General features: G+C 43.2%; 1 protein-coding gene across 6 annotated transcripts in view; it reads left to right on the forward strand.

The window, feature by feature from the left end:
• The first annotated feature begins 335 nt into the window (after positions 1-335).
• The window catches only part of epb41l5 (erythrocyte membrane protein band 4.1 like 5), a 208660-nt gene continuing 185170 nt past the window's right edge, over positions 336-23825 (forward strand). For 5 of the 6 annotated variants that reach the window (XR_011356619.1, XR_011356621.1, XR_011356620.1 and 2 more), the window contains exon 1: positions 336-707. Coding sequence is in view for 3 of the 6 variants with exons in the window: in XM_069934871.1 (XP_069790972.1) it covers positions 383-707 (325 nt within the window). In the remaining 3 variants the exon portion in view is untranslated. The remainder of the gene's footprint in view (positions 708-23825) is intronic. The other variant, XM_069934874.1, reaches the window with a different exon arrangement.

Raw genomic sequence — 23825 nt, forward strand, 5'->3', positions numbered from 1 at the left:
CCTTCAATCGTTGGTTATATATCATTGCTCTATAAACAACATCGTTTAACTTCAGCCACGGTGTCTGCAGATTTTCGTCTTGTACTTCTGTGACACTGTTTAACCTGCTGAGTTTCTCCAGAATAGCGTTTTTACTTCAATCACAGTGTCCACAGACTTTCCTTTTCAGATGCGCCAGACGGGCCGGGACGGGACCCTTTCACCAGTGCGGTTTGGCCAGATGCAATGATCGGCTGCTCTGGGGAATTAGAAGCGAGCTGCACGGTAACAATGAAAGATCTTGTCTCATCCCCAAATCCTGCAGGTTGGCAGCTCCTGACGCCATTTCCTGGGCTGGATGCACGCATGCTCAAGGGCTGGAACAGGGGCTTGAGTTAATTTCATGCGGGACTCCCGGCGCTGGGTGGGTGTAAGGCTGCAGTGGCTCAGCGCCGCTCCTCGTTACATTGCACCAGCCCTCGGCTATCTCCCTGTCCTCTCTCTCCCTCTCCAAGCGAGAAGAGAGGGTAGGGGGAGGACAGAGAGAGATGTTGGGCTTCTTGCGGCGGACCCTCGGGCGCCGGACGGTGCGCCAGCGCACCGAGAAGGAGAAACAGAGAGAAGCGCAGAGGGCAGGGACTCACATCCCAGCGGCCGGCGACAGCAGGTCCGTGATAACCTGCAGGGTCTCCTTGCTGGACGGCAGCGACGTCAGCGTCGACTTACCGGTAGGAAAAAGAGGGCTTTTGGTTTTCTTTTCCTGGAAGCACGTTCAACTTAGACGAAGTTTCGCCCCCGATAATGAATAGCTCCCAATTGAGGGTCTTCTCGGCTTTAAAGCGAGACTTTCAAAAGACGGGAGTTGGAGCGAACTTGAAACCTGCAAGGTCGGTGGAAAGCGTCCATGACCGGGGGGGGGGGGGGGGGGGGGGGTCGAGGCAGTATCAATTTTTGGGCGGATTCGCAACAAACTTCTGTGGGTGCTGTCGGACTCTGGCTTTACCCTCCCCTCAATTTGGTCTATGTGTCGTCCGAGTCCAGCGTTTTTCCATGATTACTTAATCTCTTGGTTCCAACAGTGCACAACCTGTTACCATTTCCCGGTCTGGTCACTCTTGCGAAGCCCCCTCTCGCTGCAGGGTAGCGATTCTTTTTTTCATTTCCAGCATAAAAACAGGCCCTGCACATTGGCAAGTTATTGCCTGTCCTTCAGCCTAAGGGTATCAACGTTGATGTGCGAAAGGGGGTTCACCAAGTGACACGCAGGAGACTGCAGCTTGGGGAAATCTGCAGCTCAGTATATCTAACCCGCTGGAAAATCTCCGCACCGCCCGTGGTCGGTCGACTTTGGGAGTGAAGCCCCTCGTCGAGTCTCGGTGAAGGTCGGGGCGATCATTCTCCCTCTGAGTCCCTCCAGCAGACTGAAGTTTATGGAGGACAATCCCGTGAACACTCGGATGTCATGCAGGATCTGCTCGGAGAACATCAACTGGGAACGCTGCCGTTGGAGAGAAGCAGCAAATCATTCAAGAGCCACATCATCTGGCACACGCTCTGTTCTCGCCGCTACCATCAGGAAAGAGGCATAGGTGACTCGCACCACCAGGTTCAGGTACAGCTGCTGCCCCTCCACCATCAGACTCCTCAACATAAAGCTCAATCAGGCCCTCATTGAAGGACCCTTCCTTTTGCACTTGATTGATTTTAGTTCTCTCTGTGTTGCACCGTTTGCTTCGCTTGTTGACCTTGTGCACAGTTTTTTGGACGACCAAGAAGGGGTAATGCTGCCTCGCCCACTGGAAAAAGAATCTCAGGGCTATATGTGATGTCATGTATCTCCTATTAGAATTTGAAATAAATCTTAAATCTGAGTTTGAGCAGGTTGGGATTGGAAATACACCCAGTTGCATTCTTCTAAAACAAAAAGGACTTCCATTTCTGGAGTCTTTCATAATCTCGTCATCGAGTAGCATATTACAACCAATTATAACAGCATCCACACTAAGCAAGCAGTTTGGAAGACAAAACCCTCAATGGGCTTTATTGCAACAAGATTTGAGCACAAGAGGGAAGAATTTTACTTCATGAAGAGGCCTTGATGAGACAACTTCTGGAGTAATGTGCTCCAGTCTGGTCTCTTGACCTAAAGAAAGATATACTTGTAATTGAAGAGAAGGTTTGTGAGATGGATTTCAGCAATGGTGGGCTTGTTATTACAAGGAAAGTTGTCTGAAAGTTTAGGTGAGTGGTGATCCCATTGAAACCTCTTGACATAGATGCGTGGTTGATGTCAAAGGTGAGGAACCACAGTCGAAGAATCAAGGCCTTCGGGTGGGGTAAATATTTTTCTGAGTCTTTGGAACTCTTGCACTCATTGAATTGAGGAAACAGAATCTTTAAATATTTTTAATGCAGAGCTAAATGTTACAGCAGGGAGATTGGAATGTGGAGTTGAAGTTGTAATCAGATGGTCATAAGTTTATTCTCATAAACCAGTACAATGAACATTTGCTCTGAAATTTGTGCTTCAGCCAATCAGGTACTTTGTTTTTTTTTAAATAAAAGCAAATAATTTACATTAAATTACTGGATGGAAAGAGATGATAAATATGAAGATGATGTATTAATAGTTTACAGTAGTTCAAGATAAAATATGGCATTTCAATAGAGCAGACAAGTCATTATTGGGTGTTAGAGGAGTTTCTGATCAGGGTAGCAAGGGGAGGTTCAAGAACCCAATAGCCATTGGTGGAAGAATATCAACCATTGACTTTGCTCGAGGGCTCAGTGGTCTATTCTTGCTCCTCATTCCTATCTTTGTATGTACTGACATTTGTACGAGAGATGAGTACATTTCTTCATTAAAAGGGCAGTTAATCTATGGAGGTTTCTCACCTGAAAAGGCTTAGTGACGATGTTCAAGGCAAAGGTCAATATCCTTTTAGATATTGGGATAATCAAGAGATTTCAAGGCTATTCTGTCCATCAAAATCATGCTGGTTCTTAGAACAATCTGATCAATCCATTTCCCACTTGTATCCCTCAGTCCACTCTGATTCTCCTTCCTATGCCATAGGTGCTCTGTAGATAATAAAGTATCACTTAAGGTGGTAATGTGAATGGAGAGAAAGAGGAGAAGAAGGCACAACTTCAGTATTGAAGGACATCCGCTTAGAACAGAAATGCAGAGGAATTTATGTAGCCAGAGGGTGGTAAATCTGTGGAATTGGTTGGCACAGGTGGTTGTGGAGACCAAGTCATTGGGTGTATTTAAGGCAGAGATTGATAGATTCTTGATTAGCCAGGGCATCAAAGGTTATGGGGAGAAAGCCAGGGAGTGGGGTTGAGTGGGAAAATAAATCTGCTCATGATTAAATGACAAAGCAGACTCAATGGGCTAAATAGCCTATTTCTGTTCTTCTTGCAATGATCAATTAACACATCTTTGGGATAAGGGCAGAAACAGGAACACCTGGGCTGCATCTACTTCCTCTCAGCCATTCGGTACAAACACCCAAAGTCAGGATTGATCCTTGCTCACTGGAGCTAGGAGGCAGGAGGAGCATGCACTGCCACTCTGTCACCCCATGCCATTATTGCAGGAAAGAGCCAATGAAATCTTTAAAAAAGTTAGCCATAGTCTAATTGAATGGCAAAGCAGGAACATTGGTCTGAGTAGACCGCTCGTGCTATTCTTTACGATTCTTGAATTTGGGACACATGGTCCATGACACAAATGGGAGTGGGGTCTTGTGATATGAGCCAAAAGGATAAATGTTGGTTTGGACTAAGTGGTGAGCTCCACTGCCCTTGCAGTTCCATGAAATCTTTTATAATGGGCCTTGGTTTAATTCTTCACGCACAGGATAAAGTAAACACTTGTTTGATCATACCTATTCATCAGCAAACTCAGTGCGTTCTTGCTATTCCTGGGTCTATGTGGGCGAAGTGATTGTGGTAGGATGTTTATTTTCTTGCAGGGTCCTGATGCGTTGGTGTACATTAGTGACCTTAATGAAGGTGACTATAGGATGTTTTTATTATTATCAATTGAGTCAGACGCTACATATTTCTGTTATTTTTTGCATGGAGGGAGTGCTGCTTTGTTGATAGACTGAGCTTCTGTGTTGAAGGTTATATGAGAGGCGTCTACGTGCAGAGATGGTGCATATTTTTAAAAAAAAAGAGGAGCAGTAAATTTCCTGGTGGCCTCTCATCAAATACTGATCAGGCCAAAGCATAATCTTACCAAGAGGCCATTCAGTTCATCCTATTTCTTCCAATCCACCATCTAGCTCTCTTGTGCATATTCCACTGGATGGAGTATTTATCTACTCTCATAATATATATGATTTGTTATGTCTTCATCTGCTCTACTTCCTCTGGCAATGTATTGAAAGCACTAATCACATTTCTGATTACCTTCCTTATTGCATATTTGCAATCAACATTACATGGCTTTGTGTCCTTGACTAATTCTTCAACCAATGGATTAAGTCACTTAAATCAAAATTGTTCATTGTCTTAAACCATAAATGTTCAAATCCTCCTTGGACTATTGTGCTTGATTGGAAGTAATTCCAGTATCCCAGCTTCTGTTGAGGATTGAAGGGTCTATTTAAAACATAGATACAGAGGAATTTCTTTAGCCAGAGAGTGGTGAACCTGTGAAATTTGCTGCCACAGGTAAATGTGGAAGCCAGATCATTGGCTGTATTTGAAACAGAGATATTGCCAGAATAACCAGGTTATCAAAAGTTATGGGGAGAAAGTAGGGGACTGGGGTTGAGTGGGAGAATTGATCAGCTCATGATGAAATGGTGGAGAGGACTCAATGGACCGAATGGCCCGCTTCTGCTCTGATATCTTGCGGTCTTATGGTTTTAGTTAATAGTGAAGTTACAGTACATATTTTTTTTCTGATGATTGGTTTTGGCCCGGAATGTTGACTATCCTACGTAGATGCTGCCTGACCTTCTAAATTGCTCCAGCTTTTTGTGTATTTCTGGATTTTTTAATAAATCAGAACATGGTAATTTTAACCTCACCTTTGTCTATCCAGTTATTCCTTCAATGGATTTCAGTAGTACAATATGTGTAAATTCTGACCATATCTTGAAAGTAATGCGTTGTACTTTGGAACATCTTGAAGGCATAATTGTTACAATTGAATATTTTTCCTATGTGTTTGAAGATTTTCATAATTCCAGTCACATCATCCAAGGGTCTGACTCATTATCGGAATCTTTGGATTTTCGTACATACTTATGCCTTTTATTTTCTCATCATACCTCGCTCCAGTCGAGCTCTTTATGAATTGGACATAGATTCAGTCTTTGTGTTCTCTTCTGTCATTTGTTGAATTCACTTGGGTTGGATGCAGCTGCTTGCTGTGTCCTGGCTTAAAGTAGCACTCTAGTTATAAATTTGTGGAATTAATTGGACTGTTACATTTAGTCACAATAGGCACTTTGAAGCAGGGAAAACACTCGTCTGTAAAGGCGGAGGTTCTTCGCCCTTACACCTAAAGACTTACCTCTCTGAATGTACCATGGCTGGCTCTGAGGTGCTGATTTCAATCCTTCCTGGGGAAGGATGCTCAGTAGAGCACTGCGCTCCACCACCTGACCTGAATGTACAGCTTTTGCAAGCAACTGGTTAGGAGTGGGCTGATGGCGCTGTCAGCCCGCAACCCATCTCCCCACTCACCCCTCTTCCTCGTGACCCCTTCAAGGCAGGGGCAGTGGGTGGGAGCCATAAGGGCAGGGGCAGTGGGCAGGGGCCGTCAGGGGGCGGCTGGTGGAGGCTGTGATAGCCTTACTGGCCTGTTTAATCCTTTTGGGCTACACTCTGTGGCTCAAAAAACAGCAGAGCAATGGCAACTGGAGCTGTTCTGGGAAACACAGAGCAGTTCCAGCTGCGTGGGGGATTATAGGTAGGGAAGACGGCCATTGCTCTGCCATGCATTTATGATAGGTTGCGCTACAGCACCAGTTGCCCCGCCTCCATCAGCTCCAGAGGGCGCTACAAGGCGCCGCTCGACATGAATGCAGTGCAGGAGGATCCTTTTAGGGCTGCTTCCTGAAAGGCAAGTTTTAAGTTTTCGATCCGCTCTTGTAGGTGAGGTCTGACATGAAATGGCCTAATGACTGAAGTAAATTGTTAATTGTTTAGTTTTAATGATGCAACAATAAATTTGTTGCAATACATTTAAAAATGGGCTCAATGGCTAGCTGTTTGCTAGATTTAGTTGATGCATTTGCTGTTTGCCAATTAGCTGCTCCTTTAATATGTATTCAGCATAATAATCTGTATCCTTAAGTGTTCACTCAGTCTTCCTGTTGCTGGGTCTGTATCTTAATTTTATGTAAAATTCAATTTTGGAGATGCACCAGAGTAACAGGCCCTTCCAGCTCATGAGCTCATGCCACCAAATTGCACCCATCTGATCAATTAACCTACTAACCCCGTATTTCTTTGGAGCGTCAAAGGAAATCCATACCATCATAGGGAAACAAATTCCTTAAAGACAGTGGCTGATTCGAGCCCATGGCGCTGCAATAGCGTCGAGCTAACTGTGCTACCTTTCTTTTGTGCAACCTAGTCGAGCTTGGTGTTGGAATTTGGTCTGAGTGGATTCAGGGTTGCATTTGGGGTCCAGCCTGTCGGAAGGTTATGGGGTCAAGCCCCACTGCAGGACTGGAGCACGTGATTTCCAGAGGGCTTCGTTGCTTAAGATAATAGGATGAAATAAACTGAGGATTTGTCTTCTACATCAATTGGGTGCAAATCACTGATCAATATTCAACCTTCAATCAACATCACTAAAACAGATTAAGTGGATATTCATCTCGGTTATTTGCCGTTGTTGACTCTGTTTGTGTTCAGATCTGCTGTCAGCACAAGAGATGACCTGCTTATCCTGTGAACTCTACATGCTGCATTCCGAAGTGCATTCTCACTCATACTTTATAAAGCAGCTGAAACGCCTTATCATTTCAGCTCATTGTTGGTGTTATCTCACTACTATTGAGCATTGTGGAGATAACCTCAATGAAGAGCTGATCTGTGCTTCTAACTCCTCTAATTTCACATGATTTCCTTTAACTATAATTCCCTTATCAATCTTGTCAAATATGAAGCTTTTTGCTTGAAGATATTTTCACAGCAAACCACTATAGAACCTTTCAATAACATCCTGCAGACTCTGACTGCGAAAGCCCCCTTAAATCACCATAGGATTACAGGCAGTGAGCTATAAAGTGAGGCTAAATAAACTTGGTTTGTTTCCTGTGGAGCATTGGAGGCTGGTGAGAGACCTGATAGCTGTTTTGAAGATTAGGCCTTATAGTGGGTTTAAAAAAAAGTGAATGTAAAGCTGGATATTCTCCACCTTGACATCAGTCCACGATCTGTCCAGGGGGTAGACCCAGAGGCGGAGTGAGTCACTTTGCCTCACACCATAAAGGCACTGCCGCTGAAGGTGACTGCTTAGGACCTGGGCTGATGACGTCGTCAGCCTGCGACCCAGGAGCCACCACCAGGGCTCCCATAGTGATTGCTGCTGGGGTTAGGATTCCCTCCTGCCACCTGGAAATTTCCTGTTTTCCCCCCTCACCAAGTTGGACAGACAAGGGTGTGGAGGAGCCTGGTAGGGCGAACCTCTTTTTGTTTTAATGTGGGATCAATGGCCATCTTCATTTCCCACAATCCCCCATGCAAATGAATCTGCTCTGCATTTCCCAGAGCAGTTCCAGCTGCGTGGGGAATTATGGGTCATGAGGATGGAAATTGCTCGGTGTGCATGTTCAACCTTGTGGCAACAGGCAGAGCTATTGAACCACTCACTCCGCCTCCCTCAACTCCGGAGGATGGCTGCCGACGCCACTCTCCATAAAAGCGATGGTGGAGGAGCCTTATAGGCCTTCTCTATAAAAGGTAAATCTGCTTTTATCCCCTCTCATTCAGCCAGCTGCAACATGGCATCGCTCTATAAAGAGGCAAAGCCGGAATTTTTTTTCCCAGGGTAAAAATACAACATACAAGCGCTTATGATGAGAGTCAAAAGGTTTTTTTTTGTTGCATGGAATAGTTGGTGTCTGGAACAGGCAGCCAAGGGTAGTGCTGCAAGCTGATATGGCCGTAGTGTTTAAGAGGATTTTGGGTAAGTGTCTGAGTATGCAGTGAGTGGATGGATATATCTCGTGTGCAATCAGAAGAGATTTAGTTTAATTTGGCATTGAGTTTGACACAGACATCATGGGTCGAAAAGCATGTTCCTGTTCTGTACTCTTTTGTGTTCTAATTTTCAGTATCAACCATTCCTGAGTAAGTGTATCAAAGATCTTTTGAGATGTACAGCACCCCACATAGGCTCAAGCAAGCTCATTTTTAATTTAGACACACAGCACGGTAACAGGTCCTTCCGGACCACAAGCCCATGCCACCTAAGTACACCCAATTAACCTACAAGCCCCAAACATTTTGAAGGGTGGGAGGAAACCGGAGCGCCCAGAAGAAACCCACACGGACACGGGGCAAACATACAAGCTCCTTACAGACAGTGTCAGATAAGTCAACTTTTTATGAATTTCTATCCAGGTGCTTTATAATTATTACTTTTAATAAATGTTTCTTTAACTTCACCCATGAATGGCATGTATTTCCCCCAAGTAGCAAGTATCAGTCAGTTGTCATTGTTGCTCAGTTCCGTTGTTCCGTGGATGGTGTTTGGCATTTGCTTTGGTTTCTGAGTGATAACAGCATCGTAGCAATACAGAGAACTTGCCTAATGTTTATACAAGAAATCCAAAGTCTCCTTTGTCCTTAAACACATAGCTCCACTTAAGTTAGTGAAAATGTTTTTTTTGTGATAGAACTCTTAGTTCATGTTCCCATTAAGTTTGCTGCAGCTCTTCGATCAAAATACAGAGTAATCAAACTGTGGAAAATATTGCACAAACACGAGAACACCGATGCTAATAAATCCCTTAGCAACACCATGGATAATTGATTACGACAGATGGATCATTCTATCTAGGGCTGCTGGGCAGGTCTGCCTCTTCTAAGACTTTAAGGGATGAGAGATTTTAATAATAGATCCCATTGCATGCTTCAAAGAATGTTTCCTAAGCCTGAGAGATTGACATTTAGAGTGCATTGAGGTGTTAAAAGAATGAGTAGAAATATTCTTCTTGCAGTGGGTTCATATTTTGAAAGCAATTCATTAAATTTAGGATGTTCTTGCTGTGGACCCTCAGTTCCACATTTGCTCTCGAGGATTATAAAGTTATAAAGTATTCTTGCTTTGGGGGATACATCCAAGTCTGTACACATGCAGTCCAAAATATTCCTATTGTTACGGGCCCAGAGGACCCCAAAACCCAGCAGCAATAGAAATTCACCAAGACAAATGATTATTAAACAAAAATTACTTTTAATTTTCTTTAAACTTAAAAACAGGATCAAACTCTAACTTATTACTATTAACTTAACCCCCTTCTAATTCTAAGTGCACGGGAATGTAATGTGTGTGTAAGTTCAAAAAAGTTCTTTAATTCACAGTCTAATCTCACTTCTCACTCCTCCAAGTTCACTGGTTGCAAGCAATACTTATACTGTGCACAGAATTTAACATGTATGAATTTCACCAGGCTTAGAAGGTAAATGGTGACCACTCAGGAAGTTTCTTGTCAGTTTTCAGACGTAGATTTGTTGCTTGTGGACACCCACAGTTAATTCCTTCTGATCAGCCACTTCAATGTCTTGCCGAAGAAACTTGCCCCATCGGGGGGGTTTCCAGATGATAACCTCTTTCTTTCAGGTCATCACAGAGTTCCTTTTTGTTTCCCTTATTTCAAGTGAAACATTATACAGCCAGTCATCTCCTCTTGTACGGACCACAAGGGCTTTGAACAGGCTGAACTAAGAACTCACAACCCTTCTTCAAAATAGGGTTTTTCCACAAGTTTGCCAGCTTGTCATGTTCCAGTCCCAGCTGCTGCTGATAAACTGTAGAACTGAATTCTCTCACTCTCTCAGAAAAGCCACATGACCCTATTAGAACGGCCAACTGCCTTCAGACAGACTGCAGCACCGGACCTAATCTTCTTAGTTCATTCATCTGTTGCTGTGGAGTAACGGATTTTTTGTTTTGGAAAGCATGTCCAATTAACACCTACTTGTGATGTACTTATAGGCATTCTTCAAAGTTTTTGCAAAGGCACCCAGAGCCTGGACTGTCTGACTTGAGCAGAGCTCTAGCATTTTAAATGAGATCTGTGTAGTGAAGTATCTATGTGTGACCTAACAAAAAAACCCACACAATTTATCTCCTATATCTATATGCAATATAAAATATAACATAATCTGTCACACTGTACCCAAATGCTACAATGTATAGTTTAATAAGTGCCAACCTCCAGAATGTGTAGTATCATTAGATGCAGAAACGGCTTTTGATAGAATGAAATGGAAAAATCTGTTTGAAGTTTTGAAAAGATTTAATTTTGGTCCTGGTTTTATCTCGTGGATTAATTTGATTTATCAAGCTCCTGCTGCTGCTGCCTTAATTATGAATAATCAAAAATCTTCACTTTTTAGGTTATTTCGAGGAACTAGACAGGGTTGTCCTCTTTGCCCTTTACTATTTAATTTGTTTTGGAACCCCTAGCAATAACACTTCAGGATTTCAGTGACATTCAGAGAATTAATAGAGGAGATGGAATTCACAAAGTACCTTTATATGCAGATGATCTTTTAGTAAATGTTTCAACTTGTAAGAAATCTATTTCTCCAATGTTGTCTTTGCTTTCCCAATTTGGTAGTTTCTCTGGCTATAAATTAAATCTTTATAAGAAGAAATTGTTCCCAATAAACCAGAATGTACCTGTTTATAATCACACACCTTTTAGAGTGGTTAAACATAATTTTACCTGTCTTGGGGTTAAAATGACCAAAACATTGAAAGATCTATATAAATTTAACTTTCTTCCTTTAATAGATTATGTGAAACAATCTCTTTCTAAATTGTCTCCATTGTCTTTATCTTTAATAGGCTGTTTTAATGCTATTATGATAATCTTACCTAAATTTTTGTATTTATTTCAAGCTGTCCAAATATTTATTCCAAAATCCTTTTTTATGATATTGACTCTAAACTCTCTTCTTGTGTTTGGAATAAAAAGAATGCCAGATTGAGTAAATTCCATCTGCAGAAATTAAAGAAAGATGGTGGTATGGCTTTACCTTATCTTAGTCTCTATTACTGGGTAGGTAACATCTGCTGTATTATTTTCTAGATCCACTATTCTGATAAATTTGAACACCCTTATTGGGTAGATTTAGAATTGAATTCTGTGCAGAGGGATTCAGTTGCTTCTTTATTGGGAGCAACTCTTCCAATATTAATAAACATACATACATACTTAAACATTTGTTACGGATTTGGTTTCAATTTTGGAAGTTCTTTAACTTGAACATTTTAATTTTATCTAGTACCATTTCTCTTAATTTTTTTTTCAACCATCTATAATTGATCAAATCTCATTTTGGAAAGTTAAAGGAATTGTCTCTTTTTTCAAATTTGTTTATAGATGGTAGCTTAATGTCTTTTGAATGATTATCCAATAAATATAATATACTCAAGTGACTTTTTTTAGATACTTCCAAATTAGAAATTTTCTGAATGCTTTACTGGCTAACTTTCCAACATTGTACCAAATGGATTTGATTGAAACTTTTTTCATTTGAACCTTTCTCATAAGGGTTTAATAGGTAATATTTATAATATGTTATTAAGATTGCAATCAAATTCTAATGACAAAAATTAAAAGGGCCTGAGAAGAGGAACTTCAATTACATCTTCCAGAGGAATCATGGGAGAAGATTTTTGAATTGGTTAATACCTCTTCAATATGTGCTTGTCATTTTTTGATTCATTTTAAAGTAGTATCTCGGGGTCATATGTCGAAAAACAAATTGACCCATATTTTTTCTAATGTTAGTCCTATTTGTGATGGATGTAAATCAGAAGTGACTTCTCTAAGTCATATGTTTTGGTCATGCCCTATGTTGGAGAGGTATTGGATAGATATTTTTAAGACTTTGTCAGCTGTGCTGGATATTAGTTTTCATCCTAACCCATTAACTGCTATTTTTGGAATTATACTTCCAGAAGTGGGATGAATTCCCACTTCCACACATCGGGTTGTAGCCTTTTCTAAATTGCTGGCTGGAAGTGCTACTTTATTTAAATCGAAGATTCTAATCCACCTACTTTGACTCAATGGTTCTCTCAAATTCTGTCATGTTTAAGTTTAGAGAAAGTTTGGAGTCATACATTTGATACTTCTGTTAAATTTAAAGAGACTTGGCGACCTTTTATAAATTACTTCCTCATGACTTAGTATAATTATTTTCCCTTCTGGATTGTATTTTATTTTATTTCTTTTCTCTTTGTTGATGAAGATCAAATGATTAATTCTTATTAATAAATTTTAAGGATACGCAGCACAGTCTCATTTTTTTGTTAGATTAGGTGGGTTTTTATAATTTTTTTGTTTTTTGTGACGATTTCAGTTTGAGGTGATGAGAACTACTCATTAATTGAGGTGTAATGCAATATGTTAGAGCTAATTTGAGAGATAATAGTTGGTATTGTTGTGATGTTGTCTCGCGCTGTAGTGTAGGAGTTCGTTTTCCAGGATCCAAGGCTCAATCTTTGCTGAGTTTGTACATTTTTCCTGTGATCATGTGGGTTGCACCTGTATCTCAGGGACAGAGCTAGTGAGTTGAACGTCCACTGTAAATGACCCCTTAAGGTAGAGTGGAGCTGATGGGCACATGAGGTGGAATAAGTTCCAAGAGCATTGATAGAAAAGGAGGGGGAAAAGGAAAGGATGGGATTGCTGGGAAATTACACGTTGGGGTGGATGGCTTTCTCCTGAGTCACAATAAACCTTGCAACTATCAAACTCAATTGGCCTATGACTTGTAATGGTTGGCACCAAGGCATTGCAGTATATTACAGTGGGGAGAAGAATCAGTGCTGGTTTTCTGGCAGTTTTCTAGGGGTAATGGGTCTTCTGATCACCTGTGTGGAATGCTTTATGGGTGGAATTTTTCTTGGTGGCCGCATGTGTTGGGTGACAAAATCACAACTAGTTTAACCATAGTAAATGGAGGGAAGCTGCCTCTTTTACTGTTTGTTTTAAGGAACAGGTCACATTTTTGGAGGCTGTGGGGAGAAGCTCTTCTGGGGGGGGGAAATGGTAACTCGTGCTGTGATAGGCTGGTTGAAATGCTGTCAATGAAGTCTTCTTTAAAAAAAAGAATTGGATAGGTATTTGAGGGGAAATTTGATGGGAAAGATTGGGTAATGATTTCTTGCTTCCAGTAGCTGACACAAATCCACTGGGATAAATGGCAAGCCCCTGTGCTGTAACTAATTCTGGGCTGTGTTTTCCAAGATTGGGCATCCCTGAAGTAGTTTTGAGTCCTCAGCCTCCATCCAGCCAGAGGAACATGGTAATCTTCAAGTCTCAAATGTCCTATGCTAGAAAGTGTATTGTGATGTGTGCTGCTTTTAATGGAAATAGAGGTGAAATGAAAATGGCCTTGTTTACCTCTTGCTACTGCCAAGTATCCATATTTCCTTGTAACATCGACTCAGTGGACCAAGGTGATCTCTTTCTCTGATTCTTAGCAACCTACTCTCTCCCTGCACTTCCATCAGCTCCCCCCAGATTCTACCACTTGACAACATACTAGGGCAATGTACAGTGGAAAAGTATTTAGTGTCCCAGTGTTAATGGCACAAAGGGCTTCCCACTTGGGATACTGCACAGCCAATTAACTGGGATGCCAGTGGAAAAGGGGCTATAGTGTCTGCACACTTTCCTGTTTTATTTCTACACACATCATTTGGATGTGGGAGATAACCAGAGCACCCAGGGTAACTCGTGCGACCACAGGAAGAATGTGCAAATTCTGCAGAGAGCACTGAAGGTTAAAAATGAAGCTAGGTTGCTGAACAATGAGGCACCAACACTACCAGCTGTGCTGATTCCACATCTGCTTGGCTAACTATGAAAGGCTAGCGCAGTCTAAACCTATTTAGCAAGCTGCACTTTCTGACTGCTGGACGATGGTTCCTGTGCAGATGCTTGGATTGAACTAATGATCTAGAAAGCTTTCTTGGGAGGGAGTATGACTTTATCTTCTATTTCCTGTTCACAAGTGTTTGCAGAGCAAATGCATGCTTATTAATATGGGGGTTGGTATGGAGATACTAATACCCTTGTGCGTAAAGGCCTGTAAAAGATAGTGTACACAGCCCAGGACATTACAGGCAAAACCCTTCTCACCATTGAGAGCATCGACAGGGACCACTGCCAGCACACGCTCTGTTCTCACTGAGACCATCAGAAAAGAGGTCTAGGTGCCACAAGACTCACACCACCAGTTTTAGAAACAGCTGCTACCCCTCCACCATCAGACTCCTTGACAACAAACTGAATCAGCAACTCATTTAAGGACTCTTGCACGTTTATTTCTCTCTGTATTGCACAGTCAGTTTGATTACATTTCTTGTTTACATGTGTACTTATCTTTTTACACTACCAATAAGTGATAATTCTGCCTCACGCACAGGAAAAAGAATCTCAGGGTTGTTTGTGATGTCATGCATGTTCTCTGACAATAAATCTGATCTTTGAATCCACTCATTTATAATTAAAGAAAAACTGAACAATTTTTTTTTGGGACAATTGCATTACATATGCTCACACAATTACCATTACCTCTTATAATCAAGTGAGTGTAGCCCGACAAGGTGAAACTGCTTTTCGACTGGACTGAGAGTTTACCGTGGACCTTTTCTTGATATTGACTTCTTTGGAAGGAAATAGGAAAGTCCTCTACCATTTCATAGCAAGTCATGGAACCAAGTGACACTGAATTGACCAAAGTGACAATTAAATAAACATTGCTGTCTTACCACTACTTTGAATAGAGTGTGCTCCCACACACTGTGATGTACTACTGAGGGAGTTCTGCACTGCCAGAGATGACTATGAATCAATACCCACTCCACCTGTTAGTTACTTTTATCGATATCCTGGCTAGCATGCTTCTCTCAACCAAAACGAAACCGTTCATTCTCCTATATTCTGTGAAGGATTATTGTTGTGCAAAATTTGACCACCTGTAGTGGGCTGAGCGACCGCGCGGTTAGATGGGCCAAATTGCCGCCCCAGTCGGTTGATACAAGATGGCACGGGCTCCCTTTCCCTTCTCAGGAGAAGCCCCCGTTTGACGGCACGCATTGCCTGGGAGATATTGCCACTTTCTGGTTGCATGTCACAGTGACTGCAATGCGCTGATGTCACTCCCTTCAACCGGCATGCCCTGATACAGGAAGTGGGTTATCCCCTTAAAGCAGTGGGAGAGATACAAATAAAGTTCAGTTACTGGTTCACCCAAGTGTTGTGTCGATGTGCTTCATTTCATTAGCGCTGCCTTTGCAGCTGGCCAAGTCACAGTTCCAGGTCAGAGGCATTGTCTCAGAGGACACCAAGTTCTGGCACATCGTCAGCACCCTGGATGCTGCTATTGCAGCCAAAGTAAATCCTCCTTTGGAGCATAAGAATTAATAATTACAGCATTTCCTCCTTGATTCTCTGGAACTGAGCCAGCACGAGCGTGCTGTCCATATCCTGAATATGCAAGGCATGGGCGATAGAAACCCCTCTGAGCTCATGCACAAAATGGTGGCCTTAGTGGACAGACACACAAACGGTTTCTTGTTCGAGGCCCTGTTCCTCTCCATGTTACTGGTACACGTTTCCTCAGCAATATCAGATATGGATTTCAGTGCCCCACTCCTGGTAGCCAAGGAAGCAAATAGACTTTTCTGCACCCTGCAGCACAGCGCGATAAATGTTCAACCAATCTATGCTGTCGCCACTTCCAGCTCAGCCCTTATACCAGGGTTTTCCCCTCTGTCAGTTCCACCACCAGTAGCCACGGCCCAACTCCAACATAACGAGTCCTCAAACAAATGGAGCAATTACTGTTTCTACCATCGCAGATGGGGCCGCAATGCTCAGCAGTGCATCCCTCCATGCTCGTACCCCAATGCCAAATTGAGCGTGGTGACAGGAAATGAACAGGCCGGCTGCCGATAGTGGTCTCTGTGTTTGGCACACATAAAAGCCTACTCTACCTAAGGGACCAGCAGACGAGGGATTTTCTCGTCAACACGTGCAGAGATAAGCCTCATCCCACTGATGTCCTTTGAGCTCAAGCACAATCCCAAGGGCCTCTCCCTACTGGCAGCCAACAGCTCCTCCATTCCAAGCTTCGGCACCCGTCTGGTCACAATCCATGCTGCGATGACAGTTTTCTGTTGGAAATGTATGATTGCGTCCGTTGGGCAAGCCCTACTTGGAGCCAATTTTTCTCCAAGCACACGAGATCCTGGTAGACGTGAACAGATGCAGATTGGCCCATGCCACCACATTCCAGTCATACCCCCTCACGCTACAGCAACATTCCTTTTTGCCATTGGGAATCCATGCTCTAGACCACAACAAATAGGCCCTTTTACTGGCCAAGTATCTGTCACTATTGGTGCCCAATTTCCATCATACTAAACTAGCACACGGTGTGGACCACCACATCGAAACCACTGGACCACCAGTGCACGAACGGGCACAGCGCCTCCTGAGAGACAAATTCCTCCAGAGTTTGCTGCCATTGGAGGAGTTGGGTATCATCCTCTGTTCAAAAAGCCTCTGGGAGACCCATTGCACATAGTCCAGAAGAACTCTGGCAGTTAGTTTCTGTGTGGTAACTACAGATGACTCAATGACATCACAGTCCTAAATAGATGTCTCATCCCACACGTCCAAGACTTCGCTACACGGCTCCAAAGTTGCTGGATTTTTTTGAAAGTGGTCATTGTCAAGGGGCACCATCGGATTCTGGTGTATCCTAACGATGTTCTGAAAATGAACTTGTTGAACATTTCCACCACCACCTGAAAACAGCCCTGAAAGCTCGACTGCAAGGCCAAAATTGGATGGACGAACTCCCATGGGTGCTGTTAGGAATTCACACAGCACCGAAAGAAGACCTGCCAGTGTCGTCCCCTGAGATAGTATACCGCAACCCACTTACCATCTCAGTGAATGTTCACTTCAACCCTCCCGGCCCACAACCCAGTGCCTTAGATATCCTCCAGTGCTTGAGGGAACAGCTGGGTAAACTGAAACCTTTGCCACCTTCCCGACACTGCTCTCCACCCTGCCACATCCCTGCGGATCTACAGTCCACCAACTTTTTTTGGTCACAGAAGACAGCAAGGAACATCCCTGCAATGCCCCTACGAAGGCTCATTCAGGGTGTTGCAGCGCGATGGTGTCGTTTTCACTTTGGACATTGGTGAGAAGCAGATGGGTTTACTATTGACTGGCTCAAGGCAGCACATTTGGACTCGGGCCAGCCTGTCCCAGCTGCCCAAGTCAGACACAGAGGCTGCCCATTTGGAGACAGTACTGTGACTTACTTAAAGGGTGGCAGTGATTCTGTGGGGGGTGATGTAGTAGGCCGAGCAACCGCGCAGTTCAACGGGCTGAATCGCTGCCCCAGTCGGTTGATACAAGATGGTGCAGGACCCCCTTTCCTTCTCGGGAGAAGCCCACATTTGGTGACACGTGTTGACCGGGAGATGTCGCCACTTTCTGATTGCACATCGCTGAGCAGGCAGTGACTCCGCAACGTGCTGATGTCACTTCCTTCGACCGGCGAGCCCCGAGACAGAAAGTGGGTTGTCCTCATAAAGCAATGCGAGAGATTGAAATAAATTATGGTTATTGGTTCACCCTCGTGTTGCGTGGGTGTGCTTCATTTCAGTAGCACTGCCGTTAACAGCTGCTACACATCAATCCAACACAATAAAATGTTTAAAAATGATGGTGCAAATCCGAAGGCCCTGGAGATGTAACATATTGTAATTTGAATGTAGTTTCTTTGGGGGCAAAATGATATGAAACACCAATGTTTTTTTTGCTTTATGATATCCTGTCTATTAAATTGGAATTTTATATTTGTGGTGGATGTTGGATTAAATGATCAAAGATCCACTGCCTTTGTTACCCTTCTGCTCCATGGCTGTTCAGGAGTGAAGTTAAATGAAGGCACTGTTTACTTTTGTTAAAATTGATGGTTTGGGCTTTTGATATTTCAGTAAGGATTTGAAATTTAACTATGTTGCTTTAACTTTCAAATTTGAACTATTGTCATAACCAGGAAGCCTGCTTATTGAACAGATACATTTTGATTTATGTTACAGAGTGATGAAAGGAAAACAGCTTGTCTGTTGAATAATTCACCTTAACCTTGAAGCAGAAATTTCCAGCTGTTTTTATTGGAGTGAAAATGAAGAGCCACATGATATAAAATAAAACAAGATCAGTGTTTTCAGTGTTTGTGCTGAAGTGGATTGAAGTCGAGAGTGGCCAATGGTTTTCACAAAGATTGTTATACACCACTCCTGTGCTATCAATGCCTTTGTGTATTCTATTTGGTTTGGTTGGGTATTTCAATCTACTGTCAAATCTACAGGATAAAGTCATTAACAACATGCTAACAATTAGGGAAGTGCATTATTGCCACACACTTACAATTGAGTATTCTTCAAGAAGAAGGGTATGGTGAAGTCAGGGAGAGGTATATGGATATTCTAGGGCACATCAGTACAGTAAAATCCCCATTATCTGGAATTCAACCAACCAGCAGCCACAAACAACTAGCAAAAAAAAAATTGCAGAAAATAAATAAACAAAAAATGTGGAATTTTAAACTGGCAACCCTTTGCGGTTAGTTCACCAATTATGTAACACGCAATCTCAAGCAACCATAAAATTCACTTATCTTGCGTCTACCAATCCCCATAGGTGCTGGATACTGCGGGGGGGGGGGGGGGAGGGGGTGGGGGGGGGTGGGGGGGTGGTTTGCAGTATTTAGGAGTTGGTGTTGGGTGTCTTGACAAGCATTTAAAGTGAATGTTCTGAGGATCTGATAGAATCTATCCCAGGGTTTTGACCGAGAGAAGAGATTGATGGAGCCTTGACAAATCTTGGAATCATCTTTAGCCACAGGCAAGGCCCCAGAAGTCTGGATAACAGTCAAGGGAAACAGGAGTAATTCAAGAAATTTTAGGATGGTAGCCTTGCATCATGACTTGAAAATGATTGGAGAAGATTTTTAGGGGTTAGAATTTGCTGGCGTTTGGAAGAGCATGAACTTGTTAACATCAGTTTGTGCAGGGGAGGTCTTGTAACAGTGAGGCAGCAGAGGGGCAAACCTGTGAAGAGTCAGTGCACCCAGGGTCAAAAAGTGGAGACCATGAAGGGTTACTTGAGCTGCTCTTAGAAATTTTGAAGGGGTCTGTCACTGTGCTCTGCTATTGATGGTAGTCAGAGGACAGTGGGATGTGTTTCTGGGGTTGGGTTAATCTTGAGTGAATGTGAGTGAACTAGCTCCAGCACCATCTCCATTAGTAACCCTCCTATCTCTTGGCTTTCAGAACCAGTCCACCTTGCTCTCTCCCCAGTCTTTGATCCATGAATGCTGAGGATAGTCACTTGGTCCTCAACAGGAGCTGCAGTATTATCACTAGCCCCTTTTCTACTGGAATTCATGGGAATTAACTGGGACAAGGTCCAGTGGGAAAAGAAAACAGTTAGCACACCGGTGTCAAGTGACAATATTTCACGCCGGGAATCGACAGACTCTACCCCTACTCGTATTTCCAGCATCAGATGATGCTGGCGTGCCGATTAAACCAATGGAAAAAGGACAGTAGAAAGTCACCTGTTTCTAGTTGAAGGTAGCCTCTCCAATCCCCAGGGATGAGTTGTGTTCAGTGGAAAAGCAGTCACTGTCCCAGTTAAAGATGGCCCAGTGGAAACAGCACAAATGGCTTCCTATCCCGGGGCACTGTTGGCCAATTAACTGGGATGGCAGTGGAAAAAGGGCTACTCATAGTCTAAAATTGAGTCATAAAGCTGTGCACTGTGCAAATGCACCCTTTGGCTCAACTTGTCCATGCTGGTCAAGTTTTGGATCTGACTTAGTTGAATGCCTGCAGTTGGCCTGGATCCCTCCAACCCTTACCTATCCAAGTTCAAGTTTATTATACAATTGTAAAGTACAATGGGACAAAACTGCATTCTTTAGTCCTCTGCTTAAAAACACGCAAATGTGGTGACCCACTTACTAGCAAGTGAACCGGCTCCAAATTGACCTGCATCCAACACAGGTTTTTAGCTGAACTGATGACATCACTGATGGTGTCACTTCCTGTCCATGTGACAAAAGCATTGTTGTATATAAGCCCAGCATGCAAGCCTGAAGCTGTTAGTCTTGCACTAGACTCCACAGCATGTACATTGACTTACCCATGCATACATCAACTCGACAATGTGTACAGTGATTTCACAACGAATAGAATACTTTGCGACACAAACACATATATAGACACAGCACACATATTTACAAGTGATTTATATACAGTTCATATATAAATAGTTAAATAAGGGTAGATTCTCTGAGGGAATTGTGTGAGCAGTATAAACAGCTCATCAGTCATTCATCAGTCTCACTGCCCATGGGAAGAAGCTATTTTTCAGCCAGGTGGTTCTGGCTCTGATACTTCTGCATCTCTTTCCTGATGGGAGTAGCTGGAATACGCTGTGTACGGGGTGTGAGGGGTGCTTAACGATTATGTGAGCCCTCTTCAGACAATGTTCCCGGTAGATCAAGCTGATGGGGGCGATGGAGACCCCAGGGATGCTCTCTGCCATTCTTATGTTTTCGTGGATTGACCTCTGATCCATTGTTCTCCAGCAATCGTACCACACTGTGATGCAGCCAGCCAGGATGCTCTCGATGGATCTTTTGTAGAAAGTTGACAGGATGGTGGCCAGTCACCTTGCCTGCCTGTTGCCCCTTGGTTCCCTTTTAATCTCTTTTCTCCCCACCCCCTACCTTCGCACCAGCCTAAATTTGTGATCTCCAGTTTTAGACTCCTACTCTGGGGGATAAAACTGTGACTAGCACCTTATCTGTACCCCTTGTTACCTTTAATGCCTCTATAAGGTCTTCTCTCAACCTCCTGGACTCCAGGGAATAAGGTGAGAAAGTGAAACACAAAAGTCTGCAAGCACTGTGATTCCAGTAAAAACATATAGAAACGCTGGAGCAACTCAACTTGTCTCACAGTGTCCATTGGAGGTAAAGTTTTGTGACCAATGTTACAGGCCTGAGCCCTTCTTCAAGGTTTCAGCATAAAGCAGGCAAGCATTTGAATTAAAAACTAGAGATGAAAGGGGAAGAATGGGAGGGGAGGAGTCCAAATCTAACAGCCAAAAGGTGTTAATTGGATATGATAAGAGGAAAGGTGAGAATCGATTTGGCTCTGTGAAAGGAGACAGGGAAAAGAGAAGGGAGATGTTTTTAGATGGAATTTGCATAATTTTACAGGTCTGAAGAATGTCAGGGGTCTTGGCATTGGTTGTGCTCATGTGAATGACCAAAACTTGATCTCTGTTTCTTTATGCACATTTAGACAGCATACCAGAGGTGTGGTAATTAAAGAGGCGGGACTTGCTATTCATTAGCCTGTTGTTCTTGGAATGCCTGCAATTAATTTTAGACTGCAAGCGTTCTGGGAAATTTACTTGAGGTTAAGGAGGTAAAATATCAGAATGGGAAACATTCATTATTCCTGTTCTGATCTTTTTACACAGACTAATTTCTGGGAAATTGGGAATAATTTCCTGGATTGCAGTGACTGTGCTTTTAAAAATAAATCCTAGAGGAAAGGAGACAGGGTGTCGAAAATGGCAGGGTGATGCGGGTAACAAGGACTCTGCCTATCCAACCTCTCCCGATAACTCAATCCTCCTCATCCTTTGTGAATTTTTTTTGTATTTCCAGTTGAATGACATCCCTCCTTGACTGGGCAACTGGAATTGCATAAATATGGCCATACCAATGTTTTGTACAGCTGTAGCATGATGTCCCAACTTCTGAACTCAATGGCCTGACTGATCAAGGCAAGTGTGCCATGTGCTACCTTCACCGCCCATTCCACCTGCTTCATGGAACTGTGTACCTCTCCACCTCGGTCTTTCTGTTCTATCGTACTCCCAAGGCCTTATCATTTATTGTGTAAGTTGAGCCCTGGTTTAACTTGGCAAAATGCAACACCTTCATTTGTTCAAAATAAACTGCTCCTGCCATTCTTCGGCCCACTAACTCAGTTGATCAGAATCCTGTTGTAATCTTTTCTAACCTTGCTCGTTTCCCACTCTATCACCACTCATATCCACACACTGATCATGACCTTCTCATCCAGATAATTGATATAACAAATGGATGGATCTATAGTGAAGCCCCCGCAGCACACCACTTGTCACAGGCTTCCAGACTGAAAAATCAATCTCCGCAACCAAAGCTGTCTTTGTAACTTCAAACTTATTCCACACTTTTTAAATTAGTTTGCTTTTATTGTATTCTGCCTCCATTTGCAATGTATCTAGTATGAAAAGAGATGGATGTTTGCCTCACTGACAAAAGGCAAAGGAGGAAAAACCCAACACCCAACCCCAACCAACCAATTTTCCCCTGCAACCGTGTCTGCCTGTCCCGCTTCGGACTTGTCAGCCACAAACGAGCCTGCAGCTGATGTGGACATTTACCCCCTCCATAAATCTTCGTCCGCGAAGCCAAGCCAAAGAGTATGAAAAGAGATGGATGTTTGACACTGGCCATTGGTGGAGCTGTTTAGATTACAAAGTTGAGTTCTTGGTCTGTGGCTTCACAGGGTATACCTAGTCATGTGCTAATAGAGGTGTAAAGTAAATATGGAGGGAGTTTCTATCTCTGCCACTCACTTGGGCAGTGTGTCCCAAGCCTCCATTACTTCAATTGATCCTTCTTAACAATTAATGTTAAATTCTCACCACCCCCCCACCCCCCCCCACCCCGTGCATTATCTTCTCTCAGGAGAGGAAATGGCCATTGGTGTTCAGTACACAAAAGTGTTGGAGAAACTCAGCAGGTCAGACAGCATCCATAGGAAGTAAAGGATAACCAACATTTTGGGCCTGAGCCTTTTGCCAAGTTATCCCTATCTCTCTTCTTTCTTCCAGCTGCCTACCCCCTTCCCTCTCCATTCAGAGTGCTAGCCCCTCTCTCTATCTCATCTTTTTTCACAAGCCTTCCACTTGTATCCACTTATGACTTCTTAACCAGTTAACCTGTGCTCATTCCCCTGCCCCTTCCTCTCCATCCCTCCCCACCCCCTGGCACCTTTTTATTCAGGTGTCCGCTTGCTTTTTGCACATACCTTGATGAAGGGCCCAGACCCTTACCTTCCTTTAGATGCTGCATGACCTGAGTTTCTCCAGTACTTTTGTGAATTACACTGCAATCAGAGCATCTGCAGACTTTCCTGTTTAAGTCCTTGCTGTTCTCCCTCCTTGGGCCTCTACCATTTTATTCACCTTGCAGTCTTTCCTCAGGAAGCGATGGAGCCAGATCAAGGTGGAGATGGATAAATATATGAAAGAATGAGAAATTGAGGGGGTATGGGGAATGGGAAAGGCCAGCTGAAATCAACCATGATCATATTGAATGGTGAGCCTGACTTGAGGGGCCTAGTGGTCTACAGTTAAGGTTCTCCAGCCCTGGCAACCTCTTCATGAATTTGCCCTGCAATCCATCTGGTGCTGTGACAAGTATAAATCATGTATGTATTGTGGAACCAGCCAGTA

The sequence above is a fragment of the Narcine bancroftii genome, chromosome 4 (genome assembly GCF_036971445.1).
Source record: "Narcine bancroftii isolate sNarBan1 chromosome 4, sNarBan1.hap1, whole genome shotgun sequence".
Classification (NCBI taxonomy): domain Eukaryota; kingdom Metazoa; phylum Chordata; class Chondrichthyes; order Torpediniformes; family Narcinidae; genus Narcine; species Narcine bancroftii.